The 23618-nt window shown below is 41.1% G+C and overlaps 1 protein-coding gene across 1 annotated transcript in view; it reads left to right on the top strand.

The window, feature by feature from the left end:
• The first annotated feature begins 202 nt into the window (after positions 1–202).
• antxr1c (ANTXR cell adhesion molecule 1c) overlaps positions 203–23618 on the top strand; it is a 50449-nt gene continuing 27033 nt past the window's right edge. The window contains exons 1-9 of the mRNA XM_078278718.1: positions 203–911; positions 14615–14686; positions 16987–17058; positions 17830–17911; positions 18034–18064; positions 18163–18236; positions 18349–18417; positions 19978–20058; positions 21288–21348. Of these exons, the coding sequence (XP_078134844.1) occupies positions 757–911; positions 14615–14686; positions 16987–17058; positions 17830–17911; positions 18034–18064; positions 18163–18236; positions 18349–18417; positions 19978–20058; positions 21288–21348 (697 nt within the window). The 5' untranslated portion in view covers positions 203–756. The remainder of the gene's footprint in view (positions 912–14614; positions 14687–16986; positions 17059–17829; positions 17912–18033; positions 18065–18162; positions 18237–18348; positions 18418–19977; positions 20059–21287; positions 21349–23618) is intronic.

Below are 23618 nucleotides of genomic sequence, written 5' to 3'. Positions count from 1 at the left end.
ACATAAATGCACACATTGGTTTAAGGCATGGAAGGTGGTAGGACTAATTTATTACAATAGGCTTCCGCAGTCAAGAGTGACAGTTCATATCTCATAATTATCAATCATCCCAACCTGCCTTGCGCCGAATCCCCGCGAAATGCGCCAGTCTGCCACGTGAGGGAGGCGCAAAATGGGATCTTGACCCCATTTCTCCTCTTTTCTTCCTCTTCCTTAGTTTGAAATATGAAACCTGGTCCATTTCAGCCAAGTCTGTCCCCCCGGGCTCCCAGTTCCTCCAGCGCCAACGCTGCTCTGCATTTTACCCAGCTTCAGTCCAGTTTTGACACTTTGACAGGAAACTTTTTCCTCCCCCCTTATTTTTTAACGAACCACCCATTCCATCATTCTATCCATTTCTCCCCTGGACGCGGGTTTGGATTTGTATCTGCGAATGCTGTTTTTAAAAACTGCATGTGGATTCTGAAATATCCAAAACTTTAATTAATAGTTTTTTTTTTTATCATTCCCATTGAGAAGAAGCATCTCTCCGACTGGCTCTTTTACCGGGATGCGGGCGGCCATGATTGTAAACTGAGCTCAAGATAAAAGAGACGTGGAAGCATCGCCTTTCTTTTGTCTTTGTTGCATCTCAGCCTCTTTAATTGTATAAGTCTCTGGGATGTAAGAAGACGCTCAAGCATTGCTCTTTGTTTGTTTTTTTCTTCTTCTTTTTATCCACAAGGAATTAACTTTTTATCCCGAGGGGGAAAAACTATGGCGAGACTACTGTTGAACATGCGTCTTGTTTTGGTTTTATTCGGATTATTTTTGCTCTCTTCTCCATCCGCAAGAGCCGAGCCGGAGCAGCAGGACGAGGAAGAGGAGAGTTCCTGCCAGGGCGCTTTTGACCTGTATTTTGTGCTTGATAAGTAAGTGGAAACAGCTTGGAACTGTTTTATATAAACACATTAAAAATATATATATATATCATTGGGATACTAGCCTACAGCAGTTTCCCGGGGGAAAGAAGCTAGCAAAAAACACACACACACACACACACACACACACACACAAAACAAGCTAACATCTGCATTTATATTCATGTCACTGTTAACGTTAGCCTACTTTACGTTATTTCAGCCAGGTGTGTGTCATGCTGTAATATAGGTCAAACAGAGGCAGCTTATTTTTCCAAACATTCGGTGAATGATACGTTGTAGCTTCTGACATTGTTGTTTAAAAAGAGTTAAAAGAAAAGTTTAGGTTAAGTTTGTGTGCGTCTTTGCGTGCGCGTGTGCGCGCGCTTGATGACGCTGGAAAGAAAGGCTGACTTGCAGAGTAGCTTACAGTTTGCTGAATAAGCAAAACGAGGGGTGACGATTTGGATGCAACAAGGAAGATATCTCTCTCTCTCTCTCTCTCTCTCTCTCTCTCTCTCTCTCTCTCTCTTTCTTTGCAAGTTAAAACCCACAGCTTCTTTGTCCACATTATTTTGTCAGAAAAAAAACCCCTCCAAGGCAAAGAGGCTGCTCTTTCATTCCCACCCATGCCAAAGGGACTTTTTTTTTGCTCTTTGCTCAGTGACTTCTCACTCTTTCATTTCCACTCTCTGTACGCCCACATAGGAAAAATGCTGTGGTTGTGTGACATCTTAGTGCTGGACTTCAGCGAAATGAAATGTCAGAGAAAAGCAGGAGAAACGTCTAGAGTGCCTGCTTCTCTTATAATGCCTTTACTGTGAGGTTTATACTGTATGTACATTCAAGTGCAGTAACTTATCATTTCTGACATCCTCTGTGCCATATTGCAACTCGATATCGACTAAAACTCACAGATTAAAGATCTAGATATTTCATTGTTGCATTCATCTTAGAGATTTAAGTATGACTGTAATTACTGCAAACAAACAAGCTATCGTCATTGTAAGCAACTGGGGGCGACTATACTGGAGAATCTGCTTACAGCAAAATAGGAATCTTTATTGCATTCAATAAGAAACTTTATAGCAGCTTTACTATTCCATCTTGACATTACCTAACCCGGCTTTAAAGCTTATTGTGGTATCAGCTCATATCCCTCCCTTTGCATTAATAGGAACAGGGAGAGGAAACAAGATAGGGCAGGAAGCAACAACGTTTATAGAAAATGTGGTCTTGATTTGGAAAACAAAATGTTGCATGCGGGGGGGGGGGACACACCGAACAGACTCCAGTCACCGACCTCGCCAGACTGTCCGACGGCCGATTAAAAAGTCTCATGCAGATTAGCATCACTGGTGACTGTTATATCTAACACTGGCTTTATATGTCAAACCCCCCCCCCCCAGTGACAGTTAGAGTGCCTTGCTGTACCCACTGAACTCCACAGCACCTTTTGACATTTTTTTCCCTGGCTTTTGATTCCTGAATAGAAAACATGGGACTGCTCCTCAGATGTGGAGGGCTGCATTTGGCCTGCGCTGTTGCGGTAAACACTGACACATGCTGCAAATAAAGAAACAGCTTCTTTTTCAATGTCAGATGCTATTGTTAGCTGGTCTGCATGTTTTGGTGAGACTCCGGGGGTGAGTAACAAGGTTTAGACATTGGTTATGGACTTCAAATGAGAGGAAGCTCATTAGAGACCTGCCTCAGCCACCCCTCAACCCCGTCCCTCAGGCATGAGACACGGTCTGAACTCTCTGCCCTGGTTGATCCATATGGAAAGTAACGTGTGTGAGAAGGGGTTTCAGTTAGGGATCGACCAATACTGGTTTTTCAGGGCGGATACCGATACCGATTATTAGTAGTTAATGAAACCGATAATCGATATTTGGAACTGATATGCATTTACAGTGGAAATTAAGATTTTGGAATGTTACAAAATTTGTTTAAATGCTTTAAAGTGCTCCTATTTTGCTTTTTGGCTTTTCCCCTTTCCTTTATTGTGTTATCTTTTTTTGTGCACGTTATAGGTTTACAAAGTGAAAAAGCCCAAAGTCCACCCCAAAGGGACTTACCATCTCCAACAGAAAACACTGTTCACAAACTGCTCCAAACAGCTCTGTTGTAGTCCAGCCTTTACTTCAGAGACAAACGTGCGTCACTTTGTAACACACGTTATAATGCTCGCCTAGCTGCTAGCGTGGCACGCCCTCATACTCTGCTTCTGACTGGCTAGTAGTCCTTACCTAGGTACTGCGAGTGTGCGACTCCCAACAAAGATGGAACAGAAGTAAGATGTCTCACTCTGTAGCTAAAACAGAGAGCTCAACACATAGGGTGAAAAGAGGAGCTGCAGCAATGTGCAGTACAACAAAAATATGTTTTTTTGAAAATTAAACCACATAAACTTATTCTGGTACATCCGCTAAATACAATTATGAACCTGAAAATGAGCATAATATGAGCACTTTAAGCAATTATTTCATGAATTAGAAACTTTCAACTTTTCAACATAATATACAGTTAAAGAAGTCAGATAGTGTTGTGGGCGGGACGTTAAGTCAGACTCAGGGCCCATCCACACGGAAACGCTTTTTGGTACAAATGCACATGTTTTGCATCGTTTTGGCCGATCGTCCAAACGGATCCTGCAAACGCACTGCCTGAAGACGCACTTTTTTGATCCCAGGGTGAAAAAAAATCGAAAACGCCGCCCTCGCGTCTTCGTTTGGACGTTGAAGCGACATACTTGCGTATCGATGATGTCATCGCCACACCCCTCGACCTCTAGCCTTCGCCCTCTTATCCCCGCGACGACGTCTCATAACAACAACAACAACAATGGCGGACTACGTGCTTGTGTAGTTTCTGGTTTCCTTGCACTAGCCATTTTCGTCGTCTTCTTCTTGTGTTTGGTGTCTTCTTCTACTGTCCTGGAATATGAAGTAGCGTGTTGAGTCATTTACAAATGGATCCGTTTGGACGCATATATAATCTAGAAACAATGCCAGGGAAGACGGGGGGGAGATGGTTTTGGTACGTGTGGACGTGGCCTCAGTGGGGAGTGAAACCGAAGCAGAGGGACAGACACAGAGCTGTGGCCGAGCCAAAGTAGACCACTTTTTAATTCCTTAACTTCATCGGTTACCAGGCAAATAAAACGCAGATATACAGAAAATCTGCAAACTGCCAAAAAGTGGACCAATAATTGGCCAGGGGCGATAATCGGTCTATCCCTAGTTTCAATATGTGGAATAGCAGAAAATGCAGGGTACTGAAACGCTCACAGTCATTCCTTCATCAAAGTAAGACACAAATAACTACTTTGTGGAGAATAATTGGTCACCTCCAACGATGCGTGGATGGGTTGCTATTTTGTAAATCACCAAAGGGTGTTGGAGTCAAAGGCGTAATTATACCCCCCCCATAATCGAAACTGGCCAGTGCAACCCACCCCAAAAAAAATGCATAATTCCTTAATATAAATAAAGACCATAAATTGATGCAGAAAAGTCACATATTGTTGTAGAAATAGTCACCAGAAACTGAAGTATTTGACATTAGAAATTTCAATTTTGCTCAAAATTGAAGATTTCAAATACAATTCTATGAATTAAATCATAAACATTTAGTGTCCACTTCTATTCAGGAATCAAAAGCCAGGAAAAAAATGTCAAAGTTGCTGTGGAGTTCAGTGGGTACAGCAAGGCACTCTAACTGTCACTGGGGGTCCTTTAGATAAAGCCATCCACCCAGGCAGTAGTGTTACTTTTATGTAGCAAGGTGAAAAGTAACACCTAACCAGCTGTGTGTTGATAATGTACCTCTCAACCTCTGTGAGGCTGTACTTAGGCACAGTGGTGCTTTGAGCGTGCTTTCAGCGTGCTAGCGTGCTCGCAATGACAAGGCTAACATGTTGAGTGCAAAGTGCAGCTGAAACTGTTGGGAATGTTATTTAGTTTAGTTGAGATATTTCAATCGGAACCAAGTGTGGTGGACAGACAAACATCATTATTGAACATTAACTGGGGCTTTGCACTATTATCCAACATCAACATCATGTCTGCAGATAAGGTTGGTAGTGTTAAATTGGCAAAGCTGACGGAGTTGGGATTGGTCCGTTTGATGAAGTATGAGAAACACACTTTGGGCACTGTGTTGCAGGGTCATGAGTTTCACATTAATGAGAAACGATAACTGCTGCGTTGGCTCATAAAGTCGACTCCAAAGGCATTTATTGCCGACTTGGGCAGATGATGTCATGTCATGGCTCGTACGTGTAGGACAGTGCTGTCTGAGACATATCGGTGGGTAGACGAGTTGGCTAATGCCATACGGTAGGACTGGGTTTGGAAAACCTTTGGTTTTAGTGAGACACACGATCCTCAACTACTAAATGCACTGCAGAGCTGTATGTGATATCCTAAAGGAAAGTACAGGTGTGACAACACCCACTAGGCGTCAAAGGGGTGAGGGGCAGCAACACAACAACCAGGACTCAAAGGCTGCAACCAAATAAATGTAGGCTAGATGTTGGTTTTCCCTTCAAGTCCCAGCAGCATACAGGTGTTAAACTGCAACTTTAATACACGGGAACAAATAGCTAAGAGGACACAGGAGTACGATACAGATGCTGGAGTAAATGGGAGAGTGCTAACACATATGATGGTCAGATATGAGGAAAAGCACCTCACCTCCACCTGCAGGTTGTCAGCTGTGTGTCTGCCTGACATTATACTCTCCGTGTAGAACGGCCAATTTAACCCGCCAGTCCTCATCGATATAATAGTTTCATGTGTCAAGTAGCTCTCCACGAGCAGAAAAAAAGAGAAGCTTAAAACTAGAGCTGTGCAATCTATCGATGTTATATGGATATCGTGATATGAGACTAGATATCGTCTTAAATTTTGGATATTGTAATATCGTAATATGGCATAAGTATTGTCTTTTCCTGGTTTTAAAGGCTGCATTACAGTAAAGTGATTCATTTTCTGAACTTACCAGATTGTTGTAACTGTTCTATTATTTGCCTTTACCCACTTAGTCATTATACACGGGTTTCCTGTTTACAAACATTACAGGGTGCATGCGCATACCAGGGGCAGAAAGCCAGATTGGTGAGCTGGTCCGCTACTGCAACAACCTTAAGTATTGAAGCTTTCCTTATTGTTTGTATATAACTGCTGACTCAATAAAATGTGATTTTAGTTGGATCTGTTTGTCTGTCTTTAATTTTGCAGTGTTACTGTGATATATATGTATGGCTATAATTATCGTTTTAGGCTAATGTAACAGCCTATGTTAGCAGCAGGGTTAACCCTGAGTGTACCCCTATGGTTGGTTTATGCCTTAAAATAATGGCCAGGATTTCCGGGAAAAGTTACGATATGTGTGTCTCCATTTCAAAACATCACTGCAGGGTGAATGTTTTTAGCAGCAGAGGTTGATTGTGGGCGAGAGGGCGCCAACACTGTCGTGGTTAGCTTGCCGAAACTCTACTGCAGCTGTCTCTGCAACGTTAGCTAATGTCCGCTAGCATACGTACAGGCTAACTATAGCCAGTTAGCTTTGTGTGTAACGTAATAAAAACCCACCCATCTCGTAGGAGCGAAGCTTAAGATTTCATTCAATAAAATTATGGTACAAAAGGAGCACTAACACCACAGGTCTTATGTTGACAACGTGAATGCAGATATAAGAAACTCCGAAGGCAGTCGTAATATTTACCTAGCAGGCTAGGCTAACGCTGTTGCGCTAACGTTAGCAAAACATCGGCGTAGCTTTAGCTAGCAGTCTAAACTTATCTCGAGTCCGGACCTTTAGCTAACTGTCTACAGTCCGGACTCGAGTACTACAGCCCTGACAGGTAGATATCACTTAGCTGAGCAACTGAACAAGCTGCAACTTTTGTGATTGATACAATGGGAGCCTGACTCTTACATATGGCCCCAATCTGCCCTTCTTATGGCTTGAAGCCATAACCTCCACCGTTTTTTGGCAAAAGCATGCTTCCCCCTAGGTATGTTAAACATCAGGCACCCATCACTGGCTCTGTTTGTACAATTAACCACGCAACAACTCCTTGGCATTTTGACTTATGCTATGCTGCTACAACTACTAGTTTCACGAAACACGTCTTCTTTCTGCCCCCCCCCGGTTGCGTGCGCAAGCAGTGATGACGTTGCCGAGAAATCCATGTATATCCACATTACTGATGATTAGTCATCTAAAATCTCATTGTGTAAATATTTTGGGAAAGCACCAATAGTCAACACTACAATATCGCTGCGGTATCGATATCGAGGTATTTGGTCAAAAATATTGTGATATTTGATTTTCTCCATATCGCCCAGCCCTACTTAAAACGCAACTTACTGGTTCAAAGTTAGGACTTAAAAAAAAAAGAATTATTCATTTTATTTCTTAGGGTCCATGTACAATTTTTAACATAAATGTTTCCATTTGATGCATTGTACCAGAGTTAGCCTTAGGCTAATTTACATCTGCAAGACTAGCAAGTTAATTAGCAGTTATGAAATAGATTGTATGGCCAATTTACATTCTTATCATGCAAAAGACAATTTTTTACACTTTATATGTTTTATTAATATTGGTTTAACAGATAGGCCTAATATTAATTGGTCAAAAATCGTATTGATTATTATCCATAAAGTTTTGTTATGTAGGCCTAAGTTACAAAAAAAAAAAATGCAATTTAATATTTGTGTATTTTCATCTACCCGCCAACTTGGCCGGTGAGCCAAAAAGTTAATTTCGGACACTGCCTTTAAGCCCTATACTGCTGTATATGTAGCAACAAGAATGTATATTTGCTGTTTTTATATGGAACACAGAGCCAGAGGAATGGTTTTGGGTGTGTTCTTATGGGAGATTTCACCTTTGGGCCAAATGCTGATGTTCACCTCTTGATGAAGACTGCAATTAGCCTAACCATCTTGTTTATCTTGATGGGAACACAAATTAGAAGCGGTTCTTGCAAAGCACTGCTATCACTGCTGCATTTTTGGACAAGAATATCACCGAAGGAAGGAGAAAGAAAAGAATTATCAAATGCCATGTCACAAGCATGCAAACAGACAAATGTTCAAGCTGTCTTCCCGCTCTTTCCCTTTATGTCAATGTCTATCTGCTTTTCTGCCATTCTTTTCCACATGCTTTTTCCATTTATCTGTCTCTCTTGTTTCCACCAGACTCCCATTACCGCTTCAAACCATACTCCTCATTGCCCTACTTGGTGTTGCTGCAGTATCATTGTTTGAAGATGTGAGATATACTATTTTCATTCATTATAATCCCTCTCTGGTAGTCCCAGGCCAAATCACAGTCACTTCTGTCTTTATTCTTCAGAACACTATTGCAAAATGTTGCTGTTGGTATTGATGTAGTCACAAGTTGGCACACCGGTTGGGCGTTGCGCCATGCTGCCTGAATCCTGGCAGGTCAGCGGAAAAACAAAACTGCAGCTGCTGTCCATAAATATTTTGGATATGTCTAGCAGTGGAATACGTTTGAGCTGTGGAATGACACACTCTGTGTTTTCCGCAGGAAGAAATGTCTTGTTAAATGATATCAAGCTGTCAGAAGTCCCCCAGGGACCAAAACAAGACATTAGGTTTTAAAGAGAATGAATGCCTCTACCTCTACCTCTTATCCTGAACCCTGTAATATTTAATATGTGTCTCTGACTTAGTCTACAGAAAAAAAAGTGCATTACATAGTACATTTTAGATGGTCAGATAAGTCAGAAAAAATAAATATCTGTACATTTTGACACCCATTTCACATGCCTCTACTGCTGCTAGTTATCCAATAGTTTTTGGGATAAAAAACAATTCCTCCTGGTTTTGGAATAGACGTGCAGCATTAGCTCAGCAATCATGCAGTAAAGACTTTGACTTCTGCAATGGCTGTAAAAGTAGGTTAGTGGTTTTAAACAAACAAATCCTTGTGCCCAGTCAGTTAAATTGGAGCACCACCATTGGCCGAAGGCTGGGGTGGTGTGGGTAGGCCCAACTGGAATGGCAGACAGCCTCCTAAGTGGAGTTAGGATTTTTTGTTTTTATATTTTTCCTTCTTCAACACTTTGAACCATGAGAACGAAGCTGAGAGCCGCAAAGACTTCAGACTGATGGAGCTTTTTCCCACACGTCGTCATCCAGTTGAACATCTGGGACAGAAGTGCTTGCTGGGTAGTTAAAAATGGACTTGGTTGAATAATTGCAGAAATCAAAACATGCTTCAGCTGTAATATCCTTTGCTACAGTTACAGGATTGCAGGCATAGTCAAAAATGTCCTAAATCTCAAAATGGCCACTTTAGGGCCCCTAACCGTTTTTGAAACATCAACTGTTTTCTCCCTTGAAGGCACCGTAAAGCAGTATTAATTAATATGCTTGGCCATGTGGGAGCGGCAGAAGAAGCACACAGTGATATATTATGGACGTGAATTAATATGAATTGTTGTTAGGAAGCAGTTTCCCATTTACGCCCAGCTAACCAGTATAACTTTAGTCGTATGGAAGTCCAATACTTAATTTCCTGTTTAGCTCTGTTTAGGTCAACGTTAGTCTCCCATTGCCAGACCTGTCTCCACAGCGCTGTGGAGTAAGGCTACACTCTGGATTGTTTGCATTTCTTCAAACCAATCACAATTGTCTTGGGCAGCGCTAAATTCTGGACACACCGTCGGTAGCTCTGCAAAATAGTCTCAGGAAAGAACTTCTTTTGCCCCCGAAAAAAAAAATCATCAGCCCCAAAACATCCCAGTTAGATACATATTCCTTGTAAATCTTTACAATCATTCAACGAAAGAACAAAGCAGGCCTGCATTAATGCACGATCTAAATATTCTTCAAAACTCGCCATTTTCAGCGTGTAGCTTGCTAGCTTGAAGTTTGTTGTTGTTTCCTGTAGCGAAGGGATTTTGAGAACTGCAACCCACAGAGAGGGGACGTTGTTAGGCTTTATCCTGGAAATGTACTTCCGTTGATCCAGACTAGGTTCACACCAACTCATGAGATAAATATCTGGCTCTTTAGCTGATACATTCTCTATCACATCCACCAGCTAGTCGCTAACTCTGTCTGTCTGCCTGTTGGTGCTGGACAGGGAGCTTACAGTGAGGTTTTTCTCTATATAAATTAAAATTGACTTGACAAGTACAGCAGTCTTCACATTAACTGTATAATTACAATACAATAATAATGTAACACTGGCAAGCATAAATTCAGGCATTGATTGTGATGGAAATTAATAGAAACCATTGGACAACTGGAAAGTTAGAAAGATAATATCCACAACTCCTAAACTGTATTGCCTGTATTTGTATCAGTATAAATGTAAAGTAGACACACACACACACACACACACACACACACACACACACACACACACACACACACACACCGGCTATTGCAAAAATCATTCAGTCAGCAGAAAAAGGCATTATTAAAAATGATTGAAGATGTTTTTATTCTTCAGGTCTTTTTGGACCCTTGGGGTAGCAAATTCCTGTCTCCTCTTGACACGGCCTGTTTAGCATCGCTGAACAGTAATGATGCATATATTAGCTCCCTTTGAGCCTACAGCTATTTGGAAACAGTAGATTACTGCCCTGGATGTACTGATGTAGCAGCGGAAAGACTTACTGTAGGTTTCCAAACTATGTATAATTTACATCACGTTATCATTTTTTGTTTTACTTTAGGATTGTCTTTGTCAGTTACAAGAGCCATGAAAATGCTAGCTTGGGCAACACGCTGGTGGTGTGTGGGTGGAGTTGGAGTTGATTTAGCAAGCTGCAACATCACAGCTGTCAATTAAGCAAACCCAACCTCAAATATATTGCTCTGGGAGCCTTAATGTCTTATTAATGAAACCATTTTTACCACCCAGTGTGGATAGTTCTAAATTTCATTTGGCATCTTACTATCTAGATTAAGACAAGACCAACCTTGGTTAGTGGTTCCATAGAAACTTAAATCCACATGGAAAAAACGGGGACTGCCCATTTCTCCGACGCTCCATTGTTCTGACCTCTCAATAACCCGAAAAATTCCCTTTGGTCCTACAGCCCACTAGTCCAACGTCCCTTTGGTGGCGAAATTACGAATCCCACTATGGCCACGCCAAGACCCCGCCCTACGAAGCAGCTCGATTGGTTGGGGTTAGGCATTTGACCTCGAGTGGTTAAGGTTAGGATAGCATTTTGTACACATCAATTGTTTGCACCTTGTTTTGGTTTCCTGGTGGTGTTGGTGCTTCAGGTTTGTATGTCAGCTGTGTTGGCTGAAGCAGGTCGTGGAGTGAAACTTTGCCTTGCTGTTGAAGATTTCATCGAATCATCGGCATGCTTCCTCTGGCAGTCAAGTTTTCGTTCGAGCCAACAGATTTTTCACATTATCTCACTATCACTCAGCTGAATTTACTGTAATCGAACTGCTAAGGCTCTTCATCTTTCCCTTGCTCTTTCCTTCCTTTTCTTTTCTTTTGTTTCTTTTTCTCTCAGCCCTCACATGGCGTACTGCCAGATACGTGCTCTTCATCTTGTTCCGAGAATCTGTCCAATCAAGAAAACACTGTCGCTCGGCTTTGACAAGTTGCTATGACATAACCTCAAACTGCTGTTGGGGCTTGATCGCTTTGTCGGCAAATTGTAACACCCCCTCACCTCTCGAAACCTTTATTTTGTGTCCAAACCCCAAACCGCTGAACTCTAGCACTCAACTCAGACCAATTCAAATTAGATCAAAGGATTAAGATGGAAAAAGGCACCACATCAAATAGTTTCATCAAGAATCATAGAATGAAATGGCCCGCTTCCTATCCCAACGCTGTTTGGACAGGTGAGTGAAACTGCAAGCTAGGCCTCGGTCCCACGACATCAGCCACCTCAGAAAACTGAACTGTTCCAATACAAACGAGCCATTGTGGTGCAGCAGTAAAGATAAGCAGCTGAAAACCAAAGGTGGGAGTCCTCAGAGTCACACTGATGTTAAATAAATACTCCCCGCACCGCTACATGACAATTAGTTGCAGGATACTTTTTTTTAAATTTTTTTTATTATCCCCCCCCCTCCTCTGTTGCTGTAATGGAACAATTTACAGATGAAATTGGCTCATGCCATTCCTTCAGGTCAGAGGCCGTCTGTGTGTGCGCAATCCTTGTGTGACTATTTCTGTTTGCTCTGCACATTTTGTTAAACATCCAATCTAAACATCTCTCCTCCTCCACCTCAAGCTTTTTATATTTTGCAAGGATTTTGTTGAGCTTGTAAGGTCTTGTCCTCTTTCTTTGCTCACTCAGCCTTGATGTGGGGGAACAAGTCATGTCATCAGATCAACAAGAACTCTGAGAAAATGCTTTGGTAGGATGTTTAGTTGACCAGCATTTTTTTTTTATCTGTTCAGTTCTATTTTGTTTCAAACACTGAAGCTTAGATAATCAGTAGATGTTATTGTGGATGTTTTTTTTTAAATTTTTTTATTGTATTTGGAGCAAGGGTCTAGATGTTACCAGCATGGGTGGCCCAAGGGAATCCAAACCTGAACCTCGCAGAGGTGCATCATTGACTCATTCTGCAAGATTCTCGGTGTTTTGACAGTTTTCCTTTTTAGCAGCTCGCCTACTTCTGAGCAATCCATCTGTTTGTTTTTCTTGGATTTTAAGTCCATGAAATTTGAGTATGAGCTGGCTCTCATTTCAGCTACTGTTGTTTGTGTTGATTCTCCTTGAAAAGCATGTAGATGCAGAGCATTTGTTTGTTTTTAAAATGGCAATAAGATAAGCATCTGCAAAAGTAATTGTCAACAAGCTTTCTTGTTCCCGCTTGTGGACTAGAACATTTTGGGACTAGAAGATTACGAACACAGTATTTTTCATAATTTATATTATCCAGTCTACAAAACAGAGTATTTAGAGTCTGGCAGGATGAGACGCCTTGAATGACTTAGGCATGATGGGAAAGTCCCTGGTATTCCCTGGCTATGTCTACCCCCCAAGCCTGGGCAAATCATTACCCCTCTGCTGCCAAGCAATAACACAAAAACACCATAGGGTATAACCTCCGAGAAAGTCAATTGCAAGGCAAATAACATTAGTTACAATTCATTTCCATTTCAACTTTTGGCTAGCAGGCGCTGTATTCCAAAGCAACTCGCAAGACTATGGCTCTGTTGGTTCCTGTATCTTCAAATTATCCAAATAATCAAAATACATTGCACAGAAAATAAACATTGTTGATAGTAATCTAATTTACTTACTACATCAGCCCAAGGCATGAAAAGCACATTAAGCCAGATATACTTCATTCTGTTTATTATGTCTAGACGTGATTCTCAAACAGATCTCTTTTGAGTTAGCTGGGAACTAATACAACTAAAAGGTAAGCTAGGATAACAGAGTCCGTGTTTAGTCTGGTTCCCATCAACTCCCATACACGCTGTTTCAAACTGACAATTTATTGCAGTCAACAATGAAGGTGAAATACCTTAAAAAAAAAGTCACAACCATATATGTTCGGCTTTTACAGAAGTAAAAATAAATTGAAATCCAGCTAAACCCCGTGGATAAAAAAAATGGTGCTGACCTTCTGTCCCATACAGAGAAATGGCAACATATCAACACACTTTATTCTAAGAGCCTCATCCTCTAAACAGGCCTCCAGTTTGACCAGAGTCAATTAGCTCATTTCCTATGTGTCATCTCTTTGGCTAACGGATGATGACCCACTGTCACATCATGTCGGAAGCTCTCTCCCTTAATGCTCACACTTAATTTAATTGCTACAAACACACACATACACACAGTCTGTCCAGAGGAAATGAAGGTAGCTCCGTAGGGATTTTTTTTTTTATAATAGTCCAGTTTTATGGAGCTTCCCCTGGGGAGACCAGGACCTATTTCCTCAGCCTTTAGGGCCTCATTCAGGATACAGGAGGATGCTAAATTACACACCAGACCACATCACCAGCCTCTTTAATCTCAGCACGCCCTTAAAGTATTGTGCAAACTAATTGTTTTAAGTTATTCCCCAAGTGGTGTTTGTGATACATTACTGGGATGGTTATGAAATTTAGGTTTAATTTCCTTCACTCCAAGGTTTAGCAACAGATAAAGGATGTACTAGCTATCTATCTGTTGCTAGCTAGACAGCTCAATAGCATTGTAGCTGTTGATAGCAACTGTGGAATTAGAGTAATATTTCTTTTTGTTACAAATAATTTTGACAGATAGTAAAGTTACTGTAACAAGTTAAACAGTTGTGTTTTGCCCAGAATACATAGCTTGTTCTTATTGTTGTGCTGTGTTGCTGTTGTCGTTTTTAGCTAACAAAGCCATATTTTTCTTGTTTGACCGCTCTACAAAATGGAGGTCAGTGTGTGTCTGATAGATAACTTTAGCCTTGATATTTTGATAGAGTTCTAGCTGAACAAATGATTTGTAACTCATAGATATATGCAGAAATTATATTTTACAACTGCTACAGTCATTGAAGATGCCTGCTATCTTGGATTAAGGGTACATGTGCTTCACAGCTTTTATGTTAGCTGTATTGTGATTAGCATGAAGACACTTTGCTTACTCTTGTTCTTTTTGTTGTGTTTTCAACCACTGTAATCGGCATTCATGACAGTTGAACACAACTCGTGATTTTTTTCAATGATTTTGATTTTTTTTTTTGTCTTAGGTCTGGCAGTGTGAAGAACCACTGGGAGGAAATCTACGACTTTGTGGAGAATTTAGCTGAGAAATTCAAAAGGTAAGAGATATTTCATAAACACATATTTAAACATGTGCATGTTAGTTACACAATGGACTTATTAAATATGCAGGAGGAAAATGGAATGACATAGGTGGACTAACCTATATATTGTAACATTTGACTCTAAGTCACCAGATACTAAACAGCCTTGTTGCCTCTGTACTCGACTTCCTGGAGCCCTGAGATGTAGATCACTAAATATAATTGTTTTTCACAAATAAACAAAAATAGCAACTTTTGAGGGTTCAGTGACATGGTTTGAATGCCAACATTTGAGCCATTGTCACGCACAGAGGGTTCAAATCCTGCACACCGGCACATCTGTGCATGGTGTCACTTGGTGTCCTGAGATGTAGATCACTGAGGAGAAACGCACACTTTACGCAGCAGTCACCGCGGTAAAGTAAATTAAAATCTGTCCCTACAGAGACAGCTGGCCATATGCTAGGTCACTCAGCATACAGGCTAATGTTTCAATCTGTCTCTGCTGAGCTGATGTCTGGTGTCAGTGGGGTTACCAGCAGAGACTACAATGTGTATGAGCAGCCTGGGTTTTACAGCCTCTTTAGAGGAGAGTAAAGAGGGAAGCTTTCAATGGACAAGGCTGACAATCAGCGTTAACACTGCAGCTTTAAGTATCTCAACTTAAATATGTGTCCCTAAAGGTTACTCAGATCTGACATTTGTTAATGAGTGTGTATGGCTCCATAGGAATATTATACAGCTCTTGAAATGATAAAAATCAATCAATCAATACAATTTTTCAGCAGCATGATTGCCCCATGATATAGTCTGAAGTAGCAGACTATAAAATGTATTCATCAAGTGAGAGAAAAGTCTTTAAATCCAGGACGGACAAAACCAGTTAGCAAAAAATTGTCTTTTAAGGTTACAAGTCATTAAGGTTCATGTGATTATCCATAATTTGCATCCTTTTTTTAGCATCAGCCATATTGATTTCATGTGTCAAACATGCAAACCAATCTTTTGCAGTGAACATTAACAGATACTCAAACTGTTCTGTAAGGTGTCAGTATGTTGTACCTTTGGATTCAGGATTGGAGTCTGACAATAGATTTCACATTAAGCTCATATTATCATACGATGTGTATATGATCCCTTTTATTCATCAGTTATATGATGTCAGAAATAATTACAGTGCCATCCTGTATTTATATTGTAACTATTAAGATACTGTAGCTATGACTGCATGCTCTCATGGCTGAAATATGAACGATATGCGATATAGTGCAGTGTAAAATGCAAAAAATGTCAACAGATGGTCTTCAGCTCGTGGGTGGTTTTGTTTTGTCCGTACTGCTCAAAGGCCACAATAACACCTGGAGCTTTGCAGTTCAACCAGAGCAAAGAACCATGATAGTGTTTCAAACGGCGCAAATCTGCATTCACTTACTTTCTCTCACAAACAATACAACACATTTTGTTTACTTCAGATGCGTGTATGTTTACATGCCTTTCTAAATATACAATTTTTTTTCACAAACAAAAAAAATAGCAACTTTTGAGGTTTTCAGTGACATGGTTTGAATACCAACATTTGAGCCATTGTCACGCACAGAGGGTTCAAATCCTGCACACCAGCACATCTGTGCATGGTGTCACTCAGAGTCTTAGTGCAGTGGTTCCCAAACTTTTTCACGCCTAAACGGACACAAATTAGACCACAGACCCAGTCCCAGGGTCCCCCCAACTGGTAGGAGTTTTTGATTTGAGATGTTTTATTAGAGAAAATGACCCCAATAGTCATACATTCTGTCATTGTGGTACTTATGGATAGAATTATAGGGAAATTAAATGATTCCCCTTTTTTTCTGGGAAACCCCTGGAACCCGTTTAAGGACCCCTGGGGCTCCCCGGACCCCACTTTGGGAACCACTGCCTTAGTGTGTTGTTGGGTTGCGTTCAAGAAGCCATTCATACACAGCCTGTTGGAGTGACCTCAAAGCAAGTGAGGTAGTTTGTTCATGAGATTTTCATTGTTTAAAACTTTTGTTTGTCTGGCATGAAAGTAAAGCACAGCTTGGGTTACCGCCAGTTATTTTGTGGTTCTAAGGGAAACAATTTGTTGCTTTCGCAGTATAACTGTAACCGTACGTTTCTGATTAACGTCAGATGTAGAAATGTTTGTATCGTGTTGTGCAAGGTGGGAAATCACCAACCAGCAGCCAAATGCTGGTGAATTTGGTCTTTGGCAGGTATCACTACCAAAGGGTTAATCTGTGCTGTACTGCTGCTGAATGACTGGGTGTCATGATGGATTTTCTTTTCTGTTCCAGTCCCATGCTAAGGATGTCCTTCATAACATTCTCCTCCAGAGCATCCACCATCATGAAACTGACGGAAAACAGGTAAATTAAGTTCAGTCGGACAACTCACGTTTGAAATGTTTATTATAACAGCAGAACATTGGGTTTGGCGGCCAGACTCCGACCTCATCACTCCGAAAACAGGTGCAGGTCAGCAGCGGCATTGGCAAGGCAGAGATGGGTGAAATGTGCAGCATAAATAGACCCCCAAATTGAGGGGGTGTGTTTGGTAAATGATACGGAGACTGAGGCATGTCACGTGTGTGTACAGCGGTGCAGGTCAGGTTGACTGCCTGCACTAGCTCACAGGCATCTCGCCCCATTTATGGCTGATACAGTCTGTTGTTTAACTGCAACTGACTAACCGAATTGAATTTGCGTTGCGTTAAACATTATTCTAGCACGGACTGCTCTTACGCAAGAGGAACGATCAGCCCTAAGGTAAACTCAAACTGTTGCACCAGAGTGAAAGCAGATGCTCTCTGAACTGACATGATTGTATAAAACTGTTGTTGGGTTTCCACTTCCAAACAGAGCTGTCTCCAGCTTGCGTTCATGCTCCGTTGACTAAAATGAATCAGAATCGGGCGAAAACCTTTATAAAGCATAGAGACATATACATCTACACACTTGGCAGCGACCATAGTGCTTAACTGTATTGTGAAGAGATAAGGGAAAAAAGGCAAAACACAAACATGTCAGGGAAATGGATGAGTTTCCACACTGGGACATAATGACACATAAGACAACAAATAAAAGCTGCAGTTTAAATGTTTCCTCGTCCAAACTAACTCTGCTCTTTCTTCTCTGCAGAGTGAACATCAGAAAAGGGCTGAACTCTCTGAAAAGAGAGATTCCCGGTGGAGACACATTCATGCACCTCGGGTTGGAGAGGGTGAGCTTTTGTCATAATGCTTTTTTTGTTGTTGTTATCTTACACTGAGAATCAAACAGATCAAAGTGCATTGACTTACTCCTCCTCACTTTCTGACCAATAAAACGTCTTCTTCTTTAAAGGCAAACGAGCAGATATACCAGGAGAACTTTGGTACGCATCAAAAGACTTTGTTGTTGTGAATACTTACTTCAAGCTAAGTTGTGCATTATGATGTATGGTTATAAATCATGTCCGTGTGCTTCTTCCAGGCACGGCCAGTGTGATTATTGCGCTGACGGACGGAGAGCTGCAGGAACATCAGCTCATCACTGCGCAGCAAGAGGTAGCAACTCCAAACCTGCTGCGGTTATAGCCCTGGAGAAATGAATACTTTCATTGCTTGAATGCCAGTTTTCTGGAACTTATTCTGTTCATTGCCCTGTGTCTTCCAACAGGCAGAAAGAGCCAGGTCTCTTGGAGCTATTGTGTACTGTGTTGGTGTCAAAGACTTCAATGAGACACAGGTAAAAATGCCCAATGTAATACGTCTGTGCTGTGTACGGCAGTTTTACACTTTCACGGCCATTTTATAGCCGCTAAATGTTATGTATCTGGTTTGAAATAAAGATAATAGCACACATGTACAGTACATCATCTGCTCAGGAATCCAGACTTGTGGAAATGCTGTTACCTCCATGTTGCATAGTGTGTATTCAGTGGCCTCTGTGCAATTTGGCTAACCCATAATTTCAAATTTCCTGAACGCCAATCCAAGTGATTATTATTTTTTTTTTTTTAACCCTGCCTCTTAGGATGCCAACACACAAAGCTGGACGGCAGAAATGTCTGTAACTTGAATAATGCTCAACAATTAGCTTCAGCATGATGAGGAGGAGGATGATTCAGGTTCCTGTATGTAATGTGGAGGATTTTTGAGAGCGTTTGAGGGCTGGTCGACCTCAAACCCAAAGTTTAGTACGAGCTCCATTTGATTGATTGTAAATGGACCCATTATATGACTGTGGATAATGTTTGAGCATTATTCCTAATGGGATTCCCTGGATTTACAGTGTGTGTGTGTGTGTGTGTGTGTGTGTGTGTGTGTGTGTGTGTGTGTGTGTGTGTAGGAGGGCTGCATGAATTGAGGAAAAATACACGATAAAGTTGTTGAATATCGCGATAGTACTTTCTATAAATAAACGGATGTTGAAGTGTCCTCAGTTCTGCTGCTTTCAGTGTTCTGCTAAAATACAAATTGCTTGTTGAATTTAAAGGTCCAGTGTGTAACGTGTTTAGTTGTTCATTATCAAAATCTGTGTTGCCCGTTCACAAACTTGTCCTTATTCATGAATATTTACCACCACCATCAATTCCAAGTATAACTATTGGCTTGAAATTTTACATTTGCATTCGCATGAACTGGGGGAGACGCTCCATATTCATGCGCCATCTTGAAATACGTTAGCCGGTAAGGGACATACAGGACATACTGCTCCGCCATTCGCGCTTTCGCTGTCACATGATAAACTCACAGGTGCTGCTAATGCTGCTAATGGGTATCGTAGCTTCCCGGCCCCCGGCAAGTTTGAAGAAGGAAACATGGAGGACCACACGTATTCAAAATCCAAATTTCAGGAACAGGAGTCTTCTTCTTCACCCAGAAAAAGAAAAAGGATATTGAAAAGAGACCGGCTTTTTGAAGCATGAAGGCTACCGTAGCTGTACTACGTACTTTGAACTGCATGGTGCGAGAGAGTTGATATATGATCTCAACGCTAGATGGGAGAAATTCCCACACATTGGACCTTTAAAACAAACGAAAGGAAATCATCATGTCTATAATGTCTGAAATTGTGTCACATCAGTACATATGAGGCCAATTTGGGCTCGTTGTAAAATATAAAATAGCAGTGTCATGTCTGAATGTTGGCGGTGTCTCCCTAACCACAGTTGCAGAAAACACAATTTCCCACAATGTATCCATCCCGTCAATTGTCTTTCAATCGTTTAGTGAATTCTTGTTTAATTTAGTTTCTTAACTCTTCTGACCCTAACCGTCCGTCCCTTCCTCTCTCCCTCTATAGCTGGCCACCATTGCAGACACCATCGAGCACGTGTTTCCTGTGCTGGGCGGCTTCCACGCCCTCCGGGGAGTCATTGATTCGGTACATAAACTCTTCTCTGTGCAGGGAAGCATTCCTGTAGCTGAAGCTCACAAACAGTGGACGTCCACATTCATGTATTTATCTTGAGTCTGTCCTGCATTAGTACAGTTACCATTTTATTACTCCCTTGGTTGTCAGGACTGACTTTAGAAAACATTCGAGTTTTCATCCACCACAGAGACGATACATTGGTTTGCACAATGCAAGAGTTCAAAAGTTACACTGATTTCTAGCAAGAGAGTTTTAGTGGAAGAGTCGAGTCAAACAGACACTGCGCACTATTTTTTTCATACGCGCCACCCCGGCAGAAGTCTTTGTGTACACTGGGCTCATGATATACATTATACAGGCATGTTAAGCCCACTTTAAAGGACAATTCCGGCGCAAAACGAACCTAGGGGTTAATAACAGATGTGTACCCACTCTGTCGTTCTCTGGGACATGTTTTCATGCTAATCGAATGTGTTTGTAGCTTGAAACAAGCTAGCGCGGACCGCTGATTAGCTTACAACGCTAGTATTCGGGGCACAGGGAAAGTAAAAACAAATCTAACAAAAGGATAGTTTAGAAAGACAGTAACTCCCAAGACGGCGGCCGCCTGTATACGAGAACGCGACAATGTTCTCAATGCTTGGGTTAACATTTAGGGACCCTCATTATGCTATAGTGGAAGTCTGGTGATATTTTGAGTCTTTTTAGTGGTATAAATAGCGATTTGTTTGTACTTTCCCTGTGCCCCGAACACATCTGTTATTAACCCCTAGGTTCGTTTTGCACCGGAATTGTCCTTTAACTTGTGTTTCTCATGAGAGAAGCTACTTTCTTCATCAGTTTCCCTGTTAGTTTGTTAAAATAAAATGTAAATTATATATAGAATAGAATCCTCTAATAGGCCTCGCCACACTCAGTTACTGTTGCTGTGCCTGTCAAGCTTCTCAATCTCACATGGCACATTTACAGTTTACATGACGACGGGACAGAGTTACCAAAATTCCAAAGTTCCAAGTTTCAAATAAGCAAGACGACGAGCGTTTTCAAAACTGAGACGCATAATGACACAGTGTGATTAAGGAAATGATTTAATTCTTAGCGAGCCCTAGAACATTTTTTATTGAGGTCTCGACTGCCATTTTTTTTTTTTATAACAGTAGAATTTGACAACAAAGAGGCCAGCATCAGTATAAGCATGGAAACATAATCGCTGTATTTCCTCCTCGTTATCGCTCCAGATCATCAAAAAATCCTGCATTGAGATTTTGGCAGCGGAGCCCTCCAGTGTGTGTGCAGGAGGTAAGGAGCTAAAAACCACACACACACACACACACACACACACACACACACAAATGAAGTAGGAAGCCAGCCGCCCATCATTTCTTAAACTGTGTTAATTTCATTACTGGGTGCCCTGTCTCCCCTACTGTCACTTCAGTAATTAAAATCCCAGACCATAAGAAGAAAAGTGACCATATATGGGCATCCAGCTCACATAGAGGAAATCTAATGGGACAGAGTACCACAGTGGGAATAATAGTATAGGGTCTTATTAAAGGGATTGATCGTGAGAGAGTGGCAGTGGTGATGTCGGATAACGCTGAAATGTAAAGTAGGCAACATCCTTTAGTGTCCTGCCAAGAGAAAGATGATGAAAGTTAAAGTGACATTAAATGGACATTAAAAGGCACGAAAGAACAGATAAAAGTTGATTAAACACTTTTGGCAAAAGCAGAGGGACTTTTACTGCTTCTCACATCTGCTTTTGTCTTTTATCAAGCAGTGAATTACTTTCACCAGTACTTCACTTGAAACCTAATAGTATAGGCTGGTGTGCTGCTGCAGTGTGTAGTGTACTGTACTGTATCTTTGTGTATTTACAGCTGAGTAGTTTCCCTATTACAGGCAGCATTGCAACTATTGGAGTTAATGTCCAACAATTATAACTCAGTCGTATGCTGAGTCGCTCAGTTGTGGGGGTGGGAAAGCTGAACATGTTGTATTTTTGCACTTTGTTAATTAGGATTCCCTCTGCCCAATTACAAGCAAATTGAGGCTTGTGAATTAAAGTCACAGGACGTACTAGTTTGCCTGTTCGTTGGACAGTTTTGGCAAGTTTTCACCCTGCCCGATTATAGATTTCTCCTCACTCAGCATGGACTGTCTGTATCTTTGTGCCTGTTGGTCATTTTCTGTGAATTATAATATTATACAGCATGTTATATATGTTTACATACCAGTGATAATAACAAAACTAAAACATTATATATATATACAAGCATATGCAGTACATAGAAATCCATTCGGTGTTTTTCCTAGGTTTGTGGTAGACTTAGCTGCACGTATTCGGCAGGGGGTTTAGGGTCCTTTTTAGGGTTTTTCAACAAAACAAATATGCAGTTTTACATGATTTTGGACCATTATCATTAGAATATCTGTGTCTAAAACGTTCAAAAAAAGCTAGAGCAGATAATTAAATAACACTCAAAAAGCTCAAAGACAAAACTTGCTGAAGAAGTCCAACTAGCTAACCCTAACCTGAGAAAAGTCATTTAGTTAGTTTTGATGCTCACATTGATGTTACATTCATCTGGCTTAGGTGGTGCCCAAAAGCCTGCCATTTACTGTATATCAGGGATCTTCAACAGGGGGTCCTCAGAGTCAATGCAGGGGGGCCTCCAAATTATTGCAAAATGTAGATGTTTTTTTTCAAAACTTAAAAAGTCTTAACATGAGTCTAACATATTATTAGCAAATATAAATCCCCACTGATGATAGGCTTACTGGCCTATGGACAAGGCAGTCACTAAGATATCAATCCACTGTGCCACATGTATGTTTTAACATTAAAACGTGATTTATTAAATCATGCCAACAATTATTAGGCTTTTTTTTATAGCGTATTCTATGCAAAAAAAGGTATGTATAAAGGTTTTAGGCCGCCCTACACGTTATTGTAGGCCCAGTTTAATATGCAACTTCCTTTTATACAATATATGTAGTAGGGGGGTCCCTGCTCCATCCCTCGTTCAGTTAAGGGGTCTGTTGCGGCTGTAAGCAGTCCAACAAAGTGCTGCCGCGAGGGACTAAACACTGAGAGAGGCAAAACACACTGTGACGCGCTCAGATTGTATTGCAATGATTTATTCCTCCACACGTAACCTTGTGAGTCGAAATAAGTGCGTTAGTGCGGCGGTCAACAGAAAGTGTTCACTCCCAGGCTCACCCCCCTCTCTGTCAAAGCCCAGAAAACCCAGGTGAACAGGTGAAGCAAACAAATATGTTATCAGTTCCGCTCAAACCGCCCACCACCTACAATATAAGTGCACAATATAATAATCAACAAATAACACAAATGAGACCATAAACAACATACAATATGTGGCTCCTACAGGGTCCTTGGCTTAAAAAAAACTTTGAAGAACCCTGCTGTATATACATCTTCATTAAAGACATTGAATTAAAGTAGGAAGCCGTTCAGAGTTTAAACACTGCCCTTCTAACCGTGCTGGGTGTGATCATGTAAAAAATGAGCATCATGAACAACACATGCAGTGTAAAATGCCGTT

This window comes from Sander vitreus, chromosome 21 (assembly GCF_031162955.1).
Source record: "Sander vitreus isolate 19-12246 chromosome 21, sanVit1, whole genome shotgun sequence".
In the NCBI taxonomy this organism is placed as follows: Eukaryota; Metazoa; Chordata; class Actinopteri; order Perciformes; family Percidae; genus Sander; species Sander vitreus.
The sequence above is the reverse complement of the archived record's forward strand: the minus strand, read 5'-3'. Positions and strand labels throughout refer to the sequence as shown.